This window comes from Filicampus tigris, chromosome 7 (assembly GCF_054856515.1).
Source record: "Filicampus tigris isolate MCC_2025a chromosome 7, RoL_Ftig_1.0, whole genome shotgun sequence".
In the NCBI taxonomy this organism is placed as follows: Eukaryota; Metazoa; Chordata; class Actinopteri; order Syngnathiformes; family Syngnathidae; genus Filicampus; species Filicampus tigris.
This window is the reverse complement of record NC_141223.1, coordinates 19,857,788-19,881,517: the sequence shown is the minus strand read 5'-3', so window position 1 is coordinate 19,881,517 and position 23,730 is coordinate 19,857,788. Positions and strand designations below refer to the sequence as shown.

Genomic DNA, 23,730 nt, shown 5'->3' with positions numbered 1-23,730 from the left:
GTATACATTGTGTATACAAACTTGGGACAGATTAAGAACATTTTGAGTGTAAAGTTTTTTTTTATAACACATAAAACATTGGAACTGTCTCCAAGTTGGCATTTAGATCACCCAGAAGCTCCAAAATTGCATTGCCTTAGGGAATGCTATGTTGGGAGTATATTTTGTTTCTGGCATTTCAAAAATGTTTACACAAAGTGGTAGATAATCATTCTTCTCTCATTTTGTCTGCCTGTCCTTCCCAACACAGTAACACCATCATCGTCGGCACCAGCCTTTCAGACACGGTTGTCAAAAATCATCAGTGCAGGGCACTTGACCCTTTTTTGCCCGTCCGGCCGTGACCCTCCACCCTTGACCTGGGAACCTTACCAACCGTGACCCCCGGCCATATTCATAAACATTGTCGGCCCCTGCCCCGTTCTGAGCCCCATTTTTGGAAATTTGTCTCCCCGCCATCCCCACCCCTCCGCCCCAAAAATAGACATCCAGCCGGGATGTCAACCACTGGAATTTGTCGGAGGTTTGATAAATCACATCGCACATTCTTAATCCATTTTCACATACTACTCCTATAATGTGAAAATTAATTGCGTGACAATTTTGCCTATTTGGCATACGCAATCCTGGGCACGCCCAGCAAGTAGATCAGCTTCCAAATCTATCTGCGTGAGCTATCAAATTTGCGCCTGTTTTTGCCTGCACACACCTTAGTTTAGTTAATAAAGCCCATAAGTCTGCCCAGGGTTGACTTTAGATAAGACAGCCTGTCTCAGGCTTGTGCTATCAGCACCACACACAAACACAAACTGGAGCCTACTGACAGACTTTGAGCCCCCGTGAGCGAAGCGGATACGATGGCAGAGATGGCGCCGGCTGGACCAGGGCACCCTCGGGAGACTGATAGAAGCTGCCTCAAACCTCTTTGCAACATGGCTGTGTGTGTGGGGGGGGATGAAAAAGAAAGAGAAAGAGGTCGTTTTCCACGGCAGATGGTGCGATGCTGTGTGAAACCAGTTTGGTTACCATCAGTGCAGAAGCAGGCTTGTGACAGATTTTTGGCTGCGAGGTGACTGGACCCACTGCCGGCCTCAAGGTCGAGCCGTAATTATACTGGCTTACCTGGTGATCGTCCAAATTGCCCCAAGTAGTTCATGCAATTAGAAGAGGCCAGCATTCTTTGTGTTGCTTGCTGTCTTGGTTTCTGTTGTGATGTTTGGCTGATTCTTTTTTTTCACCTACATATGTGAAGCAGGGGTTCTAAGGTTGTCCCCGCCCTCTATGGAACAGTTTCTAGGCTTCTTCCATCAGGGGTTTTTAGTAGAGCTCTTGTTGTTTCTGAGGTTGAGGTTATTCGGTTTTGACCACTAGGACTTAAATGTAATCATTTGATGCTCAACACAACATTTGCCCGCAGTTACACTTAAATTAAGGGCTTCTGAAAAACAAGTTGACATTTAAAGGCATGTTTTGAAATAGCCTTGCTATTTTAATCTGCTAACAACCAATCATTCTTTGGGAAGTTGTCACATCACACATATCTGAGTCTCACAACCCAAATGATAGTGCTACTTTTTTATTTTATTATTCAACAAACTTAATATTTTTGCCAAACGTTCTTCTCTTAGCTCACCACACAAATGTAAGATGAATAAATGTTTGCTTCCTGACAAGCGGGCCTCATTTGTCCTTCTACTAACATCTGGCTGGTGTGCGATAATATTTAATATTCAACTGCATCGGTTTGAAAATGCTCTGTTTGGCTTGTAACACATTGAATACTTTAAACAGCATGTTTTTGTTTTTTTGTTGTTTCAAATGGGGATTTAAGACGGACGTGAAGCACAGCATGGTCTTAATTCAAATTATGCCTTTGTGTGTGTATTTACAGTATTTTTTAAAAAATAAAAATAATTCTTTTAAAAGAAGTGAGGGACAAAGTTTGAGGATGAGAAAGTTTCCTGACTTGACTCCTACGGGGGGTGGGGGGTTACTTTGCAATTATATGGTCATTGCCTTAAACCTCTTAAAAGCCTCAGCCAACGTAATGGCCTCTTTGCCTGTGATTTTGGAATCATTTTCAACAGTTGCTTCATCGCTCTTTGGTAGTTTTGACATCAAGGGGGTTAAAAATAGTGTCTTTTTGTCACTGCATTGCAATGATTTAGATGTAGAGGGCTTTTGTGGGGCTAGGGGTCTGCAGCAGTTCGAATTCCAAAAGATTAATTGGCTATCTATACTTAAAAATAAAAAAGTGCCGGCGTGAGTGTGTGTTTGTGTGTGTATCGCGAAACTAATTGACTTCATCAGGCAAACAAACACAGCTGGCCAATGTGCTGCAGTGCTGGATGGCGACTCGAGCCCATGCTGGCTCTGATTTTGTTGCCAGCGCTTCCCGTCGGGAAGCTCATCAAGTATTGACGAGCAGAGCCAAGTGTAGGTGGATACAATGCATGTGGATATGTGGAAAAATCCAAAAGTTGGAAACTACCACGTTTGAGGGGAACTTTAAGGGCGACCTTAAAAGGACGACAGAGTTGAATACAGGGCGGCAAACGAGGGGAACTTGAAGATGACTTTGTGTTTTTATAGGCCGCCGAGACATTTTTCTGCCTGTGCATTCGTCTTCTCTCTTTGTCTGTCATTCTGCTCCCTCGGCTGAGTTAAGGGACATTTAGACGAGCGGCAGAGCTATTTAAATCACAAGCGCGTGTGCTCGGATTGGGTCGGAGGTGCGAGGGACAGATTTACACCCCGAGATGAAGGCCATTTGCCTGGTGGGCCATTTCTCTTTTCTGTTTCTCGTGTTGGACGGCTGGCCTTGGTCCAGTTTAATTTCTTCCGGGCCTAAACACTTGTTCTGATACCTCCACCTGTGCTTCATTTCCACCAGCAACTAGGAAGTCCATTCTTACGGGCTTTCTTTTAAACTGTAGTTCTGTACTTCGGCTTGAAAAATGCTCTGATACCAACACATTTACCGGCAGGACAAAAAAGTCCAGGCATGCCGAGTGGGAACTGTCATGTCATTAATGACAAGCTGCTTCTCTTTGGAGTGTCGTATTCAAGTAAAACGTGTGCCGTGTTTAATAAGGATCTGTGTGTTGTGCTTTTGATCGTAACTATCACTGGTAGCTCTTTGTCAAGATTTTTCAGTTTCCTTTTTCTCCATTTTAAGTGGCAAGGCAACTATTTGGATAAAACTATGAGATTTATTGCTGTTTAATTCTAAGAGAAGAAAAATTCTATCAAATAGAAACATATTCTTTTTATTATGCTATCCCAGAAAATGGGATAAGCAGACATGGCTTAAAACATTCTATTACGGGAAAGACCGAAGGGGCAACAGCGTACGACAGTAAAGAATGACACGGACAATAAAGGGTGGCTGTAAAAACCTCAAGGCACTGCAGAGTCAATATAAAAACAATAAGCAGTATAAAAAGTGAAGAGATCATATCAGGTTAGCCAGAAAAGTGTGCATTAAAAACAATAGTGTGCAAAGGGCAGCTTTTAACTGTTATTATTTTTTTGTACCCCTTCTGTCTTATAATGCACTACAATGGTTTTAGGTTAATTCCCTTTTGTATGGGCAACATGGTAGCTTCAACTGCAAGAATTCACACATTCACCTGTTTTTTTTTTTCTTTCTTTCGGTAATTACCCAAGATGCCACAAAATGGCGCCAAAACCCTGGTTGAATAAGAAAGCAGCAATGGGTGTCAAGTAGGGGTGGGCGATATGACGATATTAGATCGACTTTAACGTGTTGACGATCTCATAAAGCCAAAAGATCGTTTCATCGTCTCCAGGGCATATTCTATATAGTTTAGCTCTATGGCGGCTCAAAGCCACTGACGCATAACCGACCAACCAATCGCAGCATGCACAGTGCACCGTACGTGACACTCCCCACCTCCCTGTTTGTTTGTATAGCGGAAAGCTATAGCGGAAAGTCACCACGAAGCAGTGTTTGTCCCGAAAAGAAACTCCATATCCACAGTGTCGATTTGGTTTGGCTTTTCTTCAGAGGAGAAAGCGCAAACCAGTTGTTTGCAAAGTTTGCAGGGACTCGGTTCAGACGTCAGCGCTGACAGCCAAACCAAACGGAGATCAGATTATTGGTAGCCGGAGGCAGCTGCTAGCTCCAAGCTAACACAACCCACGGTAACACAGAAATTTAAAAAGAGCACTTCATATGAAAAAACAAGCAAGCAGTGTAAAGAAGTAACTGAGGAAGTGACTTGAAGACACGATTCCCATTAAAACAGTAGAAAATGAGGTGTTTAAAAGACTGTTCAAAGTACTAGACCCGCGTTACCAGCTGTGTTTTTATGTTTACGTTATGTTACCTTTTAGGTTTGCATTCACTGCACATTTTGATAAAAAATGGCACTATTCAAATTAAAATCTGTTCAGAAAGCTTAGCTGACTTAAAATGTCATTTTTTTTCCCTTTTAGGGTTTTATATACATTTTAAATATGTTTTATATGTTTAACAGGAGGAAAATGATCTAAAAGGTGCAAATTAGTCTAAAAAAAAAGAATGTAAAAAAAGAATCATGATAAAATCATGATCTGGGTTTTATTTTTAAAAAATCGTGATCTGATATGTTTGCCATATCGCCCACCACTAGTGTCAAGGTTATCAGTGGAAATTATGAAGAGTTGTTCAGTGTATTTTTCTGAAGTCAAGATAACTTTAAAATTATATGAAACTGTTTGAGCATCATAATTTGATGGTATGTTTATGGCTTGAACTATTAATAGAAGCAATTATAAATATTGTTTTAGGGGTGAGCTGTCAGTTACCCCCACACCCCATCCCCCATTTTTCATGGCCGGGTTCATTCCGTTTGCTGTATAGAAATAAAGACCTGCACCAAATAAAGACCCGGTAGCTTCTTCAGTTGAGTCAAAATACTGTGGGCCATTATTCAAGAAAATACGACCCCGCTACATTGAGTTTTGGTCCAGGAATGCTGCATTTCTTTTGCGGAGACGTCATTTTGCACCTGCATGTTCACTGACAAGCCTCTATTTATGGCTCACTCGCCAGCTGCAGGTCCTTGTAATGGATACGCTGCCGTCACACAGCATATGAAAGAACAATAGCAGCTGCAAGGAGCGTCTCTTGATCCTTGCTGTTCTTTTGACCTTTCAGCTTCAACCAGGCAGCTATAAGCTTTGATTTCACACCAGTCTCAATGACTTTTACTACAATTTACCAGGGACAAAAACTGCTTCATTCTTTTTAATTCTATTTAATTATGTCTTCAACTTGTATGTCAAGGTACCACTGTGCTTTCAAGCATGTATAAGGTATTTAGAAACACATTTATTATTGTGCATTTACTGCCATGAAAATGTATTAAGATGGAGCAATTTCATGATGAATCAACCTGAAGTGTTAAAAAGTAGTGGCATCGATAGTGGCGCTACTGCAATAGTATTGATTTGGTGTTGGATCGATACCAAATGTTGCTATTTTGCTCTCTTCTACTCCATGGATAACGACACATCATAACAGAGAGGGGATAAAGTCAACTGATTCAGCTGAAGATATTTGAAAAATAATTAAAAAAAACTTCCCCTGATTTTTGCAGTTGAGATTCCATGTGCAATTATTTTTTTCAAGGTCGTCTTCCTAAATATATATTTTTAAATTAACAAACACAAGCAAAAAATAATCTGTATTTCAATTACAATATCAGATTTGTTATGCATAAATGTTTTGGTCCAGTAGGTTAGGCTTGCACTAAAATAAAGGCAAGTGAACCATGAATTAATATGAAAGACAATTTAAGCATCTACTTCAATTAATTGTTACCTTACAAAACACTTTGACTAGCAGTCTTTTAAGTGTTCACTATGACGACTTCACAAAATTCTACCCAAGAAGTGTGGCTTGGAAATACAAATCAGTCGGTCATAAATCAGATTACAACAAACAACAAATCAGTTGAGTCAAATCTGTGTTTTTTTTATTTTTCATATAAACATCTTTACTTCTATTTTAATAGAGATTGTGCGTACTTTTGCCACCTCTGCCATTGACTTTGCCTTATCGCACTGGAAATCCAGTCCACATATCAGTCTTTGCATCCTCTCGTCTTCTTTTTCCACACTTTGAATTGAATTGGGCGTGTTAGCGCTATCTCCTCTCGACTCGTTTACGTTCGTCGGGATTCAAGGTCTCTTCTCCATCAGAATCGCTCTCCTCCAGCCGGCCCACGTCTCCTCCCTACGATCCGATCTTGGCCTGACTCTACCATAAATCCAGCAATACACTTTCCAACGCACACACACACACGCACACATGCACTCACATATAGAAACGTGCACATATCCACATACCAATCAATACAAGCCTGCTTGGCACTGCCAAAGCCCAAAATGACTATAGATTTTCTGTCAGCATTGCCTTTAAATTATGCAAGTGTTTGGTTTATGGGATGCCACTTTTTTGGGTAAGGGTGGGGGTGGCTTCCACTCAAGGCACACAGCGGGATAGTGCACTTTGGCACAGGTGCAAAGACACAGGTGTGCACTTACGCCATGTTGGACGGCAGCCTCTTGTCGAAATCCGCAGGTTTACTAATGTTTCGCTTCCGTTCAAGGTAATTACACAATGTGAAGTGCTGCAGATATTGAAATCGATACGAAGAACAAGTCGCTCTAAATTGTCCTGCTGAAGTCAGGCTTTTCTTTAAGTGGCGGACATTGCACTCTGGTTATTGGCGTTTGGATTTCTGTTTGGCAAGCAAACGCTCACAGGCACCGTCGGTCAATTAATAGGTACAACACAAATGAGAGACTATAAAAAGTAGCAGAAAAGTATTGACTTATTCACACCTTGTATTTAGGCTAAATACCTCCAAGGTCCTGTCGACTCATCTGTCCGTCTGTTTGTCTGTTTTCCATGTAACCATCTGTTTGTCTATCTCTCTACCTATCTATACTCAACAAAAATGTAAACACAACACTTTGATTTTTGCTCCCATTTTTTTATGAGATGAACTCAAAGGTCTAAAACTTTTTTCCACATACACATTCTCACCATTTCTCTCAAATATTGTTCATAAACCAGTCTAAATCTGTGATAGTGAGCACGTCTCCTTTGTTGAGATAATCCATCCAACCTCACATATCTGCCATATCAAGATATCGATTATACACCATGATTAGTGCACACGTGTGCCTTAGACTGCCCACAATAAAAAGCCACTTCGGAAGGTGCAGTTTTGTTTTATATGGGGGGTCTGGACTCAGAAAACCACACACTGTTTGCCATCTGCCCTTGACAGTGTAAACCAGGATTCATCCGTGAAGAGAACACCTCTCCAACGTGCCAGACGCCATCAAATGTGAGCATTTGCCCACTCAAGTCGGTTGCGATGCCGAACTGGAGTCAGGTCGAGACCCCGATGAGGATGACAAGCATGCCGATGAGCTTCCCTGACACGGTTTCTGACAGTTTGTGCAGAAATTCTTTGGTTATGCAAACCGATTGTTTCGGCAGATGTCCGAATGGCTGGTCTCAGATGATCTTGGAGGTGAACTTGCTAGATGTGGAGGACCTATCTATCCATCTATCCATCTATCCATCTATCCATCTATCAATCTATCAATCTATCTATCTATCTATCTATCTATCTATCTATCGCTCTATCTATCGCTCTATCTATCGCTCTATTGCTCTATCGCTCTATCTATTCACCTATCTATTTATCTATGGCTCTCATGCCTTATAACCTACTCTCTGTTTCACACACACAAATGCTCACCAACTTATACGGAAATAGACTGACACATACATTTCCTAGCCACTCTGTCAAAGCTTATCTTTGTAAATGCTTAAACACTCACCTTAAAGTAAACTACAAATCTCTCTCTCTCATCTTTCACACACACACACACACGCGCGCGCACACCCAGACCTTACACTTTCGCACTTCTGCATCTCTTTAGCTATTTTTAGAGTAGTTTATGCTCCTTTTCCTGTTTGTGTATTTGTAATCCTCTCTGCTTTGCTGAAAATTTCCACATTTAAAAGTGTTGTGTGTCTGACTGAATATGTATGTTGGAGACTTATGCACTTGAAATGAGATCGACAGCTGTCTTTTTGGGGCGAGAGAGAGAGACAGACAAGAACTCTTTGTCCAGGCAAAACAAAGCATTAGTGACACCAACTCTCCACTAAGACGAGATCACAGAAAGGTTTGAATCTCCAGCTGGGCCTACATGTTCATCCTCCAGGATTCCTCTTTTCATCAGACAGCCATAGAGGCAAACGCATCTTAAAGAGTAAAACAGCACATTGAAGCAATCATTGATCACTAATCACAGCACTTGATTCTATCTAATGAGCTACTTGTTCCTTCTGGGAGGCCACATAATGAGAAAGGCAGCACTGGCTGCGCTCAACACCCAAAATAATCCCCCACTTTCAATTTGAGGAAATGAAGGACATTAGGTGTTCTAGTTAGTGGAATAATCATTAGTAATTTGCAATTTAGCAATTTGAACTATCTGTGCATGTGGCACTATACTCAAGAATAGAGAATGCTGAAAGAATGCAATTTTTTTTTTAATTATAATTATTATTATTTTTGAAGTAACAGTTTGTTTATTATTGTGCTTTTAGTTTGCACTGCACTATAAAGAGCATGGTTATAATTATATACAGTGCAGGTGCATGTCAATATATTAGAATAATGTGGAAAACATAATTTATCAGACATTCAATTGAAGAAGTAAAACTCGTACAGAGTGAAATATTTCATGAATTTATATGGTATAATTTGAATGATTGTTTAAATCTAACAACAATCTAAAAATGTACCATCTCAAGAAATTTGAACAGTACATAAACAAGAAAATGTTTTTTAATATTGGAATATATGTCAGAATGTTCCTTCTGAAATGTTTTCTTGTTTGTTTGAATCTACCTTTATATGATATGTGAGATTCACTTTTTGACTTGAACTACTGGTGTAAAGTTTTTTGTGTGTTACTCTAATGTACTGAGATGCCCCTGCATATCTAATATTCTCATACAGCCTATACCATTTTGTCACTTCTGTCGACTGAAGATGACATCAAAGTTGCTCAGGGCTCAGATAACAACCAATCATGGCTCAGCTTCAGAAAACAGGCGAGCCGTGATTGGTCGTCATCTGAGCCCTGAGCAGCTGTGATGTCATCTTCAGTCAACAGAAGTGACAAAATGGCCGCCATAGCTGAGATGGCTAAAAGTGGGTGCGTTTTGCTGCTTAACCTATATCGCACAAACGCAATATCAATGGGAATGCCATATTTCAACTAGTGGGCCTGCATAGAACATATTCTGGAAAAAAATATTTTTTGGTTGAGTTCAACTTTAAGGCAGAAAATATATATTTTTAGACTGGATCACATTAGACTATGTTGGTCCTAATGTTGTGGCCCCCGCAATTGCAATATGTGCTATACTGTTCAGTCAGGGAGGCAATTATTATCATTGTAATGCCAATTAAATACAAACTAAACACTACAGTCCCGTTTGACAATTCAAAGCTACAAGTAATATGTCTCCTAAATCGCTGTCTTAATCGGCTAGTCTGCCTTCTAACAGCCAAAGCACATTCCCGGCCCGTGCGATCATACCGCTAATGTTGCAGTTTGCAGGGGCAGCGATGCACGCGAGCCGTTCGGCTTGCGGCCTCGCGTGAACCCCCTTTGGCTCGTCAAGGAAGAACTGCTCCACTTAAACTTTGTTGCTCCCTTGTAATTGAATTAGTCTGCTCAATTATGTAGAGGCAGCCTTGCCCTCATTAGGATAGAGTTGAATGGGGGGCCGGGGGGCGGGTGTGAGGGTAGATCGGAGGCAGGGAGCAGCAGCAGGCGAGGAAGTGAGAGCAGTTAAAAGTCATCTTGGCAATTTTCTTTCTCTAATTATGCTACAATTGTGCTTTAAGCAGACGTACTGCCAATCAGGGTGAATTACAGCTTTTTCTCTCCCTTGTGGTCAAAATCAGCAAAAAGCCTGATTATCATGTCTAGAGGATTTTCATGAGCGATTATCCTTTGGTGTGGGGTGCGATAAGCGATTTGTTGACAATTGTTAGACCTGGTCAATATTTTTTTAGGAGAGTGGTTTCATGTTTTCTGATTGCTGACATACGGCTGCCACTCAAACATGAGTGTGGTAGTGGCTTTGGTCCAAACATCTGTCAAACATTTCATGAAAAAACAAATAATTCATGAATTTGATCAATAAAATTCACTTAGTGTATATACAGTCATCCCTCGCTTTTCACGGGTGATATGTTCCGAGCTGCTGATTATAGTCAACGATCTGATAACGAATGGATATTTAAAAACAATTACGCTGACTTTAAGCAGTCTTGCAATGTTCTGTGTACAACTACTTAGGCTATGACATCCAAAGATTTATCTTCCTCACTCACAGGTTAGACGATTAATTTAGATTTTTATTTTTTATCTTTATGAGAGATAGTAGGTTTTTGTCTTTGTTTTCAGTTCAGGTCAGCAGTAGTCAAATACTTTCCAAAGCAGTTACAATAAGCCGGGGTGTCCAAATCCACTCTTCAAGGGCCACTATCCCGCATATTTTAGATGATTCCCTCCTCCAACACACCAGATTGAAATGATCATGATCGTTATCCAGCTCCTGCAGAAGTTGATGATGAGCTGATCATTTCAATCAGGTGTGTTGGAGGAGAGAAACATCTAAAGCATGTAGGATAGCTGCCCTCAGACTGGATTTGGACACCGGTGCCATAAGCTAACAATTAGCCTAGCTAGCTCACGGTTAGCCTATAGCTTCTTCTGTTATTACTGCTATTACTATTACTACTACTACTACTACTACCACTACCACTACCACTATCACTACCCCTACTACCTCTACTACTACTACTACTACTACTACTACTACTACTACAACTACACTCTGTGCACAATTATAAGGCAAGTGAGTATTTTACTCAGTTGTTGTTCTGGAGTGTGTTAGCACTGGAGGATAGTGGCTTCTTGGTAGCTTGCAATTTCAAGAGTGCTGCATCCCTCTGAAAGCTTTTTTTTTTTTTTTTTTTACAATTTTGACTTTTCCAAGTCTTTTAAATCTCTTAGTTGCCTGCCACAGGTCAGTATTGGTAACACGTCAAGTATTGTTCAGTGTGTGCCTTATGTACTGTGTTGGTCATTTTATGAGTACACTACACTACACAATATAGTTTTTTCCTTGTCTTTGTGGGGTCTCTTACATTTTAAAAATTGATGAAAGGGGAAGTCAACACAAACATATATTTTTCAAGAATATGTTCTATGCAGGGCGGCACGGTGATCGACTGGTTAGCGCGTTCGCCTCACAGTTCAGAGGTCGTGGGTACGATCCTAGTCCAGGCATGTTCTCCCCGTGCCTGTGTGGGTTTTCTCCGGGTACTCCGTTTTCCTCCCACATTCCAAAAACATGCCTGGTAAGTTGATTGGACTCTTTAAATTGCCCCTAGGTGTGGTTGTGAGTGGGGATATTTGTCTATGTGTGCCGTGCAATTGGCTGGCAACCAATTCAGGGTGTCCACTGCCTACTGCCTGAAGACAGCTGGGATAGGCTCCAGCACGCCCACGACCCTTGTGAGGACAAGCGGTATCGATAATGGATGGATGGATGTTCTATGCAGGCCCACTAGTTGAAACAGGGCATATTGCATTTGTGGAATAGGAGTTAATCCACCTGTTTTTGGCCATCTCTGGGGGCGGCCATTTTGTCACTTCAGGTGAGCTGTGATTGCTCATTACCTGAGCCCTGAGCATCTGTGATGTCATTGTCAGTCGACAGAAGTGACAAAAGGTCCGCCCCCTGAGATGACTAAAAACAGGTGGATTTTGCCACTTAACTCATATTCTACAAACACAATATTAATCATAATACTGTGTTTCAACTAGTGGGCCTGCATTGAACATATTCTTGAAAAAAAATATGTTTGGGTTGACTTCCGCTTTAAGAGGTTCAAAATCAGTGTCAGGTTCACAACATTTAAGACATTAATAAACAACGCACACAATGAGGAGAGAAGACACTCAACACAATATTGTCATTTTACTCGCGAGGAGAGCAAAGGGAATTGTACAATTACAATTCCTCACAACGCTCTGATCAGCCCCTCCGTCTCCTCTCTTTTTATTTTCTTAGGGTGGTCCCTAATAAATACTGTACATAGAAATTGCTACTGTAAAGGATGGGGGGAACATGTAGCATCGCGACAAACAGTTCGAAGACGGCGTGTGGGGGTGTGTGTGCGTGTGTGTGAAAGTTTGTCAATAAGTTTATAATGCTGAATTAAAACCTTACAATACTTTATCAGAGTCAATATGGGATAATGTATATGCAATTATTCGAACAATGAGTAAATGTGTACCCTGCTTATCTAAAAATCCTCCCAAAAGTTTTCTTCACAGGAAAAGCAAAGAACACCTTGGACATTCTTAACATTATCACTATGATTCAAAAACACTCCAAATGTTGTATGTGCTCTTACCTCAGTTATCAACTAGTTAGTTATACCTGTACCTCTTTGTTTGTCACACAGGAACAGCTCAAGAGCCTCCAGAGTGGCTTCAAGCACACTAATGGTGGAGAGTTCCAGCTGCAGACGTGAGTGGATGCACGCGCACACACACACACACGCACATAGTAACACAGCAATATTAGCACACAGCATCCTGCTCCCGTGTCCCATTACAAGCCCATTTTGACCAGATGGGATGAAATCATTTCTTGTTAATTACTGTTAATGCATACGTCATTCTAGTATTGGAGGACCATTTAGGCACCAACAGTTTTGAAGTTTAGAAAATGGGATCGCTCACATAGTTTTGTTTTGTTTTGTTTTGTTTTTTCAAGAATAAACAAGTACTCGTATCATTTGATTTGATTTTGTTTGAATGTATAATAAAGAAAAAGGAATCAAATCTTACTTAACAATAGCACTAATATCAATAATAGAAGAGAGGACTTACCTTGGGTTTACCCAAGGTCAATTAGCTTGATGATGTTTTGTGCTGCATCATGTAGCTCACTTTTTTCTCATCCCCTTTATCTAGAAGGTTTTAGTAACAGGGTTGCAAGTATGTTGAAAGACAACTTCAGAGCATAATATAAAATATGTTTAAGAATACAACATCTTTTAACAATTAAGGAAGCATATCGACAAAATCACACCAAACAAAAGCTGTTTTAAAACCCTTGATATCTGTATGCAATATTTCATATGATATGTAAATGCCATTTAAATGAATGAAAATGCCGTTAATCGGTTCCATTTGCTCAAATGAATTTAACAAGACAAATCGCACTCTATAAAATAAAAACATACAGTTATGACATTATTAGTATACTGTAAAGAACCAGTTTGTGCTACATTTGTTTCGATGGACAGGGTGCTGCTTCTGCTGGTGTTTGTGTCCTGGCCACCTGGCGACATTATATTATAGACATAGAGAAACACACAAATAAGAGTTTCTCAACTAACTTAGTAATATTAGTCATGTTTTGCAATGGATAAAGAAGATAAACTTGTCAGTATTATTACTGTATATTGTATGTCTATGTTTTGAGCCATTGTTTGTGTCAAGTGTTGTCATTTAAAAAAATAACAACAAAAAAACATTTTAATATGATGTCTGTAACGCGGTAACTCCATTCACGTAAACATGTTTAAAGAAATGAAAAAAAATGGACATAAGTGTTTTTCACATGACAGTGATGCTATATTCAATTGAATACACTACAAGGTAGAGACATTTAATGTTCATTTGATGGTTTTTTTTGCAAATATTCACTCATTTTGAGTTTTATGCCTTATTATTTACACAGCAAGTGCATGTTTTTGTATTTTGTGCATGGATGATTTCAAATTTCATAGGGGGGAGGGAAAAATGTCCTCCAGTTTTGCAATGACCTACACATTTAAAATGTGTATGTGTGCGTTTGTGTGTGTGTGTGTGTGTCCTCTACCTTCTCCCATAGTGAGGAGCTGATGGTGCACCAGGACGACAACATCAACATGAATGTGCCGCCCTTTGAGACCAAAGTTTTGATGTGAGTCTGTCTTAAATCGCTCCACGAATGCTGTAAAAACTTGATGACCCCTCTGCTTCAAACTTTCTTGCTGTGATTTACTCAAGGCTGGACGACATTAAACTGACAAGTTGATGGATGATTTCGGGAGGGATAAAAAAGAAACGTTTTGTAGGCCTAGGTAGTAATGTGACACGAATAGGTGGAGCTGTGGATTTAGTGGGTGGAAAATTGCACTTTTCAATAGGAAGACTCTTACTGTACCTGTGCTTGTGTGTGTAGCATCCAGCGCGCCTGGCGTGACTTCCTCCAGAGACAGGAAGTGGACAAGAGGAGCCCCTCCCCGTCTTCGCTGTCTTCGTCGGACAAGATGAGCATGTCCATCAGCATGGCAACCCTCTCTGATGGCAGCACTCCGGTAAGTCGTGCGTTGTCGCCTTTATAGCAGCACTTGCCGCTCTTGCTGCTGCTAAGATTCTTGAAGATTCTTGTTTTCATCTGGCTTTTGGGTAAAGTGCTGCAAATCGTTGCTGTTTATTTTGCATCAAATACTGTTTTTCTGACTGAATTTTAAACTTTTTCAATGAAGCAAAACAATAAATAAACATCTATCACACCATTTGATAATGATAATAATAATAATAATAATATTGATAATAATAATAATAATAATAATAATAATAATAATGATAATAATGATAATAATAATGATAATAATAATCATTGTAATAAAAATAATAGTAGGCCGGATAATAATAATGAAAACAACAATGATAGCAAAGATGATAAAGATGATTCATATTTATGTGCTGAGAGAATCGATTCCCTAATTGATTAATGTTAATGTTAGAAAATAATTTATTAATAGAAAATTTCATTTTGAGTATACTTTTTTGTGGTGGGTGTATTTATTTAAGAAAATAATACAAATATCAATAACAATAATAGTACTAACAAAATATATAGTAAAAATTATAAAATAAGATAAGATAAGAATCTTTTGTATTTTTTAGACAATTTTAGGAAATATTTTATTTGTTATAGTTTAAATATTAGACACAAAAAATAATAATAATAATAATAATAATAACAATAATAATAATAATAATAATAATAATAATAATAATAATAATGATAATAATATACAATAATTCATTGCAGAAAATTATTTAGGTAAAGGAATTTTATTTTTGAGAATCTTTTTTCATGTTTTTGTGGTGGGTGTATTTGTTTAAAATGTTTAATTTAAAATATATCATTGGATAAAAATAGAATAATAATACAAAATATATAATAGAAATAATATAACACAATATAACATGGTAAAACATATTTTTATGTTTTTAGATTTGTAATTGTTGGATTGTTACAAATTAAATACTTGATTACATAGAAAATAAAATGATTTTAAAAATCATATATAATAAAAATAATATAATGCCGTATGAAATGAGATAAATGTATTTCTATGGCTGTGTATTTGTAAATACACACTATATTATAATAATGGTATTATAATGGTATTTAGAAAAATAATCACACAAATAATACAATACTAACTAACAAAATTACATAATTTTTTTAATAATATGAAAAATAATTCAATGGTTACATAAATTCAGCCGGGAAAGCAACGTTTTTGAACCACAAGCGACACACACATTTTTTTTTTTTTTTATTATTATGTAAGAATGTGATCAAGCACGACAATGACATACTCACCTGAATATGAAATACATTGCAAACTTTTGAAAAAAATGCTCTGAAAAGTTACTAGCAAGTGCTTGAATTTGACTGTAGGAAAAGTGTAGCATGCTGAATTTACAGTGAGCGTTTACTTTCATGAATCAGGAAAATTGGTGCTTGATGTGATAGTGAGTACATTCTGCGATGTTTATGCTTGCCAAGATGATGGGCCATTGAAAGTTGACTTGTGTCCTCTCCTTCCTGTCCAGAAGGTGGCAGTATGTCTCAGCTAATTTCCTTAATGTGCAGACACACGCACACACGCACACCCGCACACACCCACACAAACACACCCACACACAAACACATGCACACACGCACATGAATATAGTAAAAGAACTTGAGCATTCATTACCATTCACCATACCTTCCCTCCGTTTAACCGGACTACAATAAACCCCCCGGATTTTCCCTGCTGCGTCTGTTCAGGTCATTAGAATTCCACACCGACTAAAATGTGTGTGTTCACTCCTCGTCTAATCTCCGAGATGGCAGTCAACAGGCGAGTTGATGCTCACATATGTCTTTTTTTTTTTTTTTTCTGACCACCTTGAAGGCAGCGCTCGTCCGCTGTGTCACTCTAAGAAAAGCGGAGGAGGGCGATTAGATTTGGATCTAGTGGATAAAAGGAGGTCAGGTGGAGGAGTTCGGAGACTTGAGTGTGAAATAAGTGTATGCTCTCACTCACGCATGATGATGAAGTTGTCCGATGGTCACACGTACTATATTGTACACGCTGCTTGAAATCCCTACAGGATTCCTGGAAAATGCTTAGCTCAGTGAGTCTGACCTACTGACAAGGGTGCCTGATCATCACATGGACAGTGTGTGTGTTGCGGGGATACGTGCATTTATGTGTGTGTACACATAATCAAGTCTACTGGGGGTAAAAGTATGGATAATCTTCTGCTGATCTGCTAGGAGAGTTGTAGAGATGTTTTTCAGTTTGTAAAATGCTGTTTAGCGTCCTTTATGTGACTCTAAATGTTTATGAACAGCAGTCATCTTTTACCAAAACTTAAAAGCAGAACCAAAAATGGATGAATGGATGATCACAACGCCGTCATTCTGGTGTGAAAGTGTTTATCACATCTGCCCCACAGTCAGGAGATCCGTGTTCGAATCTGTGCTGGAAAATTTGTATTTGTATTTTATTTTTTAAAAAGGTATACACTGACAGTGCATATTAATTAAACAGTTTCCCGTAAATATGCCAGATTATTGCCAATGGATAATTTGTATCTCTTGTCCCTGTGGCAGGTTGATGTTACAACATCATGCAAGTTTAAAATACAGTACAATTTCAGAGAAGAAAAGTAATACAATAATGGACAGCCATAAATACATAAGACCGAGTATGAGTATGATTTGTAAAGTGCTACAGTGCTAGGTTTCATACATGTGAAAGTGCTTTAGTGCAAAATGCTTGAATATTAAAGTGCTAGAGCCAGCCGATGTCTCAAGTAGTAAGATACAATTGCACTTCAGTAATGTACACAGATGTTTGTGTACAAATATCTGTTTTGAGTTTCTATCCGTGCTTTCTATCTCTTTGTTATTATTTTATTGGCCCTTTGGTGGCTGCGACAGCGCCACCGTGCTTGAATTTCTAACCCTCTGCATTATGTTGAACCATAGCAATATATTGTGTTCCATTGTGTATGCGCTCCTGCTGCCTCGAGAGACTGTACATCCGTGACCCCCCAAACACATACGCGGGTCATATATTCCCGAGACACAGCAGCAATGTGGTCTCCGTCTCTAACGTGATTGCATGTGTAACCTTTGATCCTCCAGCATCAGTTTCGGCCGGCCGCCCGCGTGACGCCGCAGCGGAGGTTTCAATGAACACGTGCTGGTGTGTGTGTGCTCCGTGATTGTTAAGAGGGATAAAACATGTGTGACAGGGCTGATGCACTTCAGAGGCCGACTCATCGCCATGGCGATGCTGTACAGTAGATGTCTGTCTTTATTATCGATCCCTGCGCTCCATTGCAACGTGGCGAAGCAGGCAGAAATTATAGCTTTCATTAAGCAGGAACCTACCAAAACTCTGGATTTTATGCTCCGTTATGAATCAGATGTCGGGATTTTATTGTTTCATAATATTGTACCGACCAACAACCCACACGCATGGCATTCACCTCTACACACACACACACACACATACAAGGTGGTGTGAACACAAACATGTCAACATAGGGAGGACTCTGGCTTCAATCTCGCCACGATGGATGGGTGTTTAAAATCACTCGTCAATCAGTGCCGTTTGCGGGGGATCGCTTGAGGATTTTTCTGGCAGGATTGCCACTAAAATCCGACATTAATTGTGACACAAAATGGAACAGACAAAAATGTTCCAGTTGAACTGTGGCATTTTCCAGAAGGGAGCTGTCCACGTGCGTGGTGCTGACTTGTGTTGCAGGAATAAATTTTGGCCGCTAGAGGGGGTTGTGGTGCTTTAAGAGCTTTTGTGCTTTTAGTGGTAGCATGGTTTATTGACATTTTTATCACCCTTGATCACTTATGATTTATTTGTTTTGGCATTATATTGCACAACATTTAACATATCATATACAGTGTATTTAATTTTTGATATTGTAGTCTAACGTTCAAATGTATTTATTCATGTGTTTTACTATAACTTAATGATTACAATAAATGTTATATCCATTACACATTCTTTCTTACTGCTACTCTTTTGATGTGTGTTTATACTTTAACACAGTGGTGCCTTAAGATGAACTCATTCCGTAACAACACTTGTAATTCAAAGCACTCGTATTGAAATAGAAATGCCATCGATGGGTTTCAGGATCTCAAAATGAAAACAACAGAATGCTTCACGGTGTTTTATTGAGATGAAGAATAAGACTATGCAATATAAAACAGGGATTAACAAAATGAAATAGAATGTAAAGAATGAAACAGTGTGTGCAGCATAATGCATTGTGATAGTGTGGCTCCTTCTGGTGTGCGCACAATGACCACTTGGGGGCAGTATAATAAAGACATATGGATATACACGAATACGGTCACAGCTTGATTACTTGCTGCAGTAATATTAGTCGCTTTTTACGCCTGTGAGTAGAGTTGTATTCTCTGTCTGCATGTGTTGCTCTAGCATGTATGTTCAAATATAAGGGGGCTTAACGGGTTATAACACAGAGACATGAACGCTAATCGTTAGTCCGCCTGTAGCGTTTTGCTTCATTTGTTACTTGAGATGAAATGATGAATCGACCTGCTAAACTGCTGCTGTTTGTGATGTGAGTTTTTGTTTTGTTTAGACATTTTATTTTATTTTCAGGCCTTTTATTTGATTTTACATTTTATTTGGCAGGTCTTGTTTCTCCTCATCGTCTTTTTACTTTTTGAATCATTGACTGTCCTTCACTTGTCCTAATCTGTCCATTGCTCTCCTCTTCCGGTCGTTTGCTTGCATTTATCAGCCACCTGAATGCTGGCAGCAGAGATAAGATACGTTTGGCAAAGTTTGGTGGGTTCCAAGGGGCTGGGAGCCGGGTGGGCATAGTGGGTGGTGGTTAGTCTTTAAATGCGGCACATGTGCACAAGGTGACGGCTTCCTCCACCGATATTGCGCAGTCATTGTTGTTGAGCTGCTTTTTACTTCTAAAGGTTAGCTTTAGAGCTGTCCCAGAATAACCCGCCACCACTTTTTTTCTGGCTCATCAGTATACAAAGCTTTAAGAACCTCAGGAGATTATCGATCCACCAGACAGCATGCACAGTATGTCGTCTGATTCAGCCATGGGACAAACTGGACTTTCTCCCTGCACTCTAAAGCCGTGTTGTGTTCACTGCACAAGCCGTCATTTCTATGGATGGAGGGATGCAGTAAAGGTCACACATTGTATCAGCCCTGCAGAGTGGTTATTTCGCTAAAGGCTCAGCATTCTCACGCTATGAATGACTTTAGCCCTCAGGCTCACCTCTATTATATTTACTGTACATTAAGCCGGCCGCGTCGCCTTGGCTGGCAGGTGGACAGCAGGCTGCTCGCCATCTTGCAATTATCTTACCGCTGCAGTGGTGTGCTTTTACGGCACCGTTTTATGCCCCTTTTTATTTATGGGTTGATTTGAAGACTTGATAAAGACATATATGCAGTGGTGGTGGTGAGATTGGTGGTTACGCGTGTTGCTCATTGTGCGGCGACAAACCGCCATGAAGTACATGAGCTTTAGAATGACACGGCTGATATTTGTAACCACAGATTTACAAGTGACACTAAGATTACAATGGCTGTGTCCAAAAATATAACTTTTAAAAGGATCTCTAACTTTTAATTGACATCTTCAGACAGGTGTTCATTTCACAATATTATATATATATATATATATATATATATATATATTAGGGGTGTGGATCCCTCCAATAAAATACAATTTGATGTGTGATCTCAATACATGGGGTGTGATGAGATTCTAGAACTGTTCATTTTAAAGGATCCGAAGGATCCGATCCGATCCACTTCAATTGGATTTCAGTTTGATTCGATATGGTACAGTTCAGTTTGAGAGAGAATGAGCTAAGTATGAGTTCTTGTTATTTACAATATGAATCAACTGTCCCTACTGTAAATTTGCTGAGATTATGCAGTACATTTTAACCCATTAAAAACGGGAGCGCATAACCTCGTTTCTACCACTAGAGCCGGGAGTGCTGTAACGTCCTTAAAGCCGGAAGAGCGTACACGTCATTTTCTTTTTATTATTTAATTATCGGTCTCTTAACCCATAAAACGTATCAGATTATACACGTGACTACATCAAAAGCCCGCACAGGATGTTCCGGAATTCTTGCGAGTCATAATGGCGGTCGCCCGTCGATCGCGGGAGCTCTTAAATGAGTAACGGCGGTGATTGTGGACTTTGAACCAGTAGAACCAGTCGAACGTGATATATATAGATATATGTTTGTAGACAATGACATTATCAACGTCTTTGTAACAGAATAGAGGATGGTAATTACAACTCGATTTTTTACATTGAAAATAGTGCTTCTCTTGCACTGACACTTTACATCTTTGATTGAAACAGTAAAGATGTATAAACTCGGGCCTGTGTGCAAGCCACATGTCTAAGGTCTCAAATTATTTTCGAATTATGTTTCTGTCTGCTACAGGGTTAGCTTGGATATTAATTATTTTGTAGGTGTTGACTTTGTGGGAAAACGTCAGGTTTTTGAGGGTAATTCCAAAGACGGCCTTAGGTTTTGGGGAGCTGTTGAGCCAGGCGCTTCAGGCCTTAATGGGTTAAAGTGGAAGGATTCGTTTCAAGTTGATGCACTCACATCTTTGAATCAAAAATGATTTTCCGATTCAAATCATTTGTTGCTCCATGTGTGCGCGTGCACCCTCTTATATCTGAGTATGGATATGTTTATGTTCAGAATTAAACAAGTGCATTTAAACTCATGTTAAATGGCAGTCAACATACACCTGCCGCCATTTGAAGCGCCACTGGTTAATGCCAAATAAAGTTAGGCTGTTCTTGTAGACTTTTCCTTCCTTTTTTTTTCCCAAGAAGAAGCTATCCTACAGACATCCACAGAGCATTATTATTTCCTGTTAAATAATCCCTCCACTGGATCTCATTAGATTGTGCAAGTGTACCTAATGTTGTGGTCAATGAGTGTACCTCCTAATCACTACAGCACCGCCTGCCAAGCAATGACTGAGCATGCAGCCGTGCACATTCCTCAGCCTGCTTCATTTCCACTTGGATGATATTTTGTAATTATGCAAATTGCACATACACGGCACGCCTCTGGAAATGCATGCTCACCTCCCACTAGTCCCTTGATCAGGGAGAGGAAGGTGCAATGCTTTTTATGATCTTGTTACAGTAATACCGCACACAATGGTGGGACGATTTAGGGATTCTGTTAAATTACTTTACCGAAGCCTCACAGAGGAAGTGGCTCAGACGTTTAATCTTTTTTCTCGTGCTGCAAAATTGATTGACGAGACAGCCGACACATGCTTTTTCCGCCGCTTCTTCCTCTTCCCCAGGAGAGGGCCGCCCGGGCCGCTTTCATCTTTAATGAACGTAATCCCACCTGTCGTAATCTCTCACCTATATACAAAATTGTGCCAGAGACTAGCCTCTTGTCCAGAGACTGCGGGAACATGCCAGCGTGAGAATTATTGACGGACAAAATCATTAGTGACCTTTCCCTCGCCAGCCATACATGCGCTGCATCAAGCAGCTCGATTTTTTACCCTCTTGTGAACATAACCCGCCGCACTTGGTGACATTCATGTGACTCCTTGGATTCTTTTTCTGGATCTCATAAACCATATGTGTTTTATAACATCTAATGGGCGGCACACTCAGCCGCTTACCTGACATCAAAATGACGAGTTCAACATGGATTTTTCAAGTGTGGCGACAGATAAGGTTTAACACAATCTGTCCCGGGTGCAAATGTACAGATTCATAAATATTCAACATTGATTATTTTAATAATCATTCGGAGCAGCTCTAAAATAAAATCCGTGTGATTGGAATCAGTATCGTTCCATCTCACTCATGGATGATCGGAATCGGCAGCATAAAAAATGGATCAGAACGTCCCAGATTTCCGTCTCCTCAATTCAACCTTTATTGATTGTGCAGGCAACATTTTGGGTAAAATTGTGAACTCATATCAATAACTCATAACTGTGTATAAGGTAAAATTGTGAACTCATATCAATAACTCATAACTGTGTATAAAATAAGTTAACTGCTGCTTAATTGAGGTGAAAACAATAAATGGTGCATATCATATACAGAAGTGGCATAAGAGCGAAAAGTAATTTAGGATTGTGCCTTGTGTGTTTTTAATATTTTCAACTATGTAAAAAGAGGTTAACTGGGGTATTAATTAATTTACAATATAAGTGAAAAACAATAAATTGTTCATATGAATACTAAACTGGGGAGGGGGGCTAAAATTAGCTTTCTTAGACTTTGTGCAATGTGCTTTTTAACATTTTTAACTCATTCACTGCCAGACATTTTCAGGCCCTCTTTTATACTAACGTTTGAAAAAAATAAAAAATATATAAATAAATTCCTGGGATTGACTGGCTGGACTGTGAAAAGACAAGCAAATTCGTCAATGGCAGTGAATGAGTGAACTGTCATGCGATGTTCATGTGGCGTTAACTACTGTACAATAGAAGTAAAAAACAATCAAGTGTGCATATCTGCCCTAACATGAACTGAATGGGAGCGGGATCTTAAGAAAGCTGATTTAGATGTTGTGCAATAACATACAAGTAAAAATAATTAGGTAAAGAACAATAGAAGTAAAAAACAATAAACTGTGCATAACATAAGGAGAGGGAGCAAAAGGCAACTGGCTATAGGTAAAGTGCATTTTTAACATTTTCAACCATCATGCAAGTGTAAAAGTGAATTGTTGTATTAACCAATGTTGAATGGAAGTGAAAAACATTCACATGTACATACTGAGTGGGAGAGAGAGCTAGGCTCAGGCTTTGTGCATTGGGATTTTTAAAATATTTTAAGGTATTTGCAGAGGAACTATAGTGGCATATTTTTTTCCAAGCATTAAAATAAAATCAAAACAGACCATTGAACATGATTTAATTTTCTCTTTCCCCATTTTTAAATTTTGCAAGCAACACGGTGGAATGGTGGTCAGCACATCTGCCAAACAATTCGAAACAAATTCGACATTTGGGGTTTGTTTGGCATTTGCATATCCTCCCCATCCTTGCATTGGTTTTCTCCTGGTACGTTCCAAAAACATGCATGGGAAAACTCAAAATTGCCCTGAGTTGTGAATAGAAATGTGAATGGTTGTTTTTCTATATGTGCCCTATGATTTGGTTGGCAACCATTCCAGGGTGTACCCCACCT

At 39.4% G+C, this 23,730-nt stretch overlaps 1 protein-coding gene across 1 annotated transcript in view; it reads left to right on the top strand.

Annotated features, from left to right (window-relative positions):
- The window catches only part of schip1 (schwannomin interacting protein 1), a 298,684-nt gene that overhangs the window by 86,962 nt on the left and 187,992 nt on the right, over window positions 1-23,730 (top strand). Inside the window, exons 6-8 of the mRNA XM_086036087.1 lie at window positions 12,597-12,661; window positions 14,036-14,107; window positions 14,369-14,504. Coding sequence (XP_085892213.1) covers window positions 12,597-12,661; window positions 14,036-14,107; window positions 14,369-14,504 — 273 coding nt within the window. The remainder of the gene's footprint in view (window positions 1-12,596; window positions 12,662-14,035; window positions 14,108-14,368; window positions 14,505-23,730) is intronic.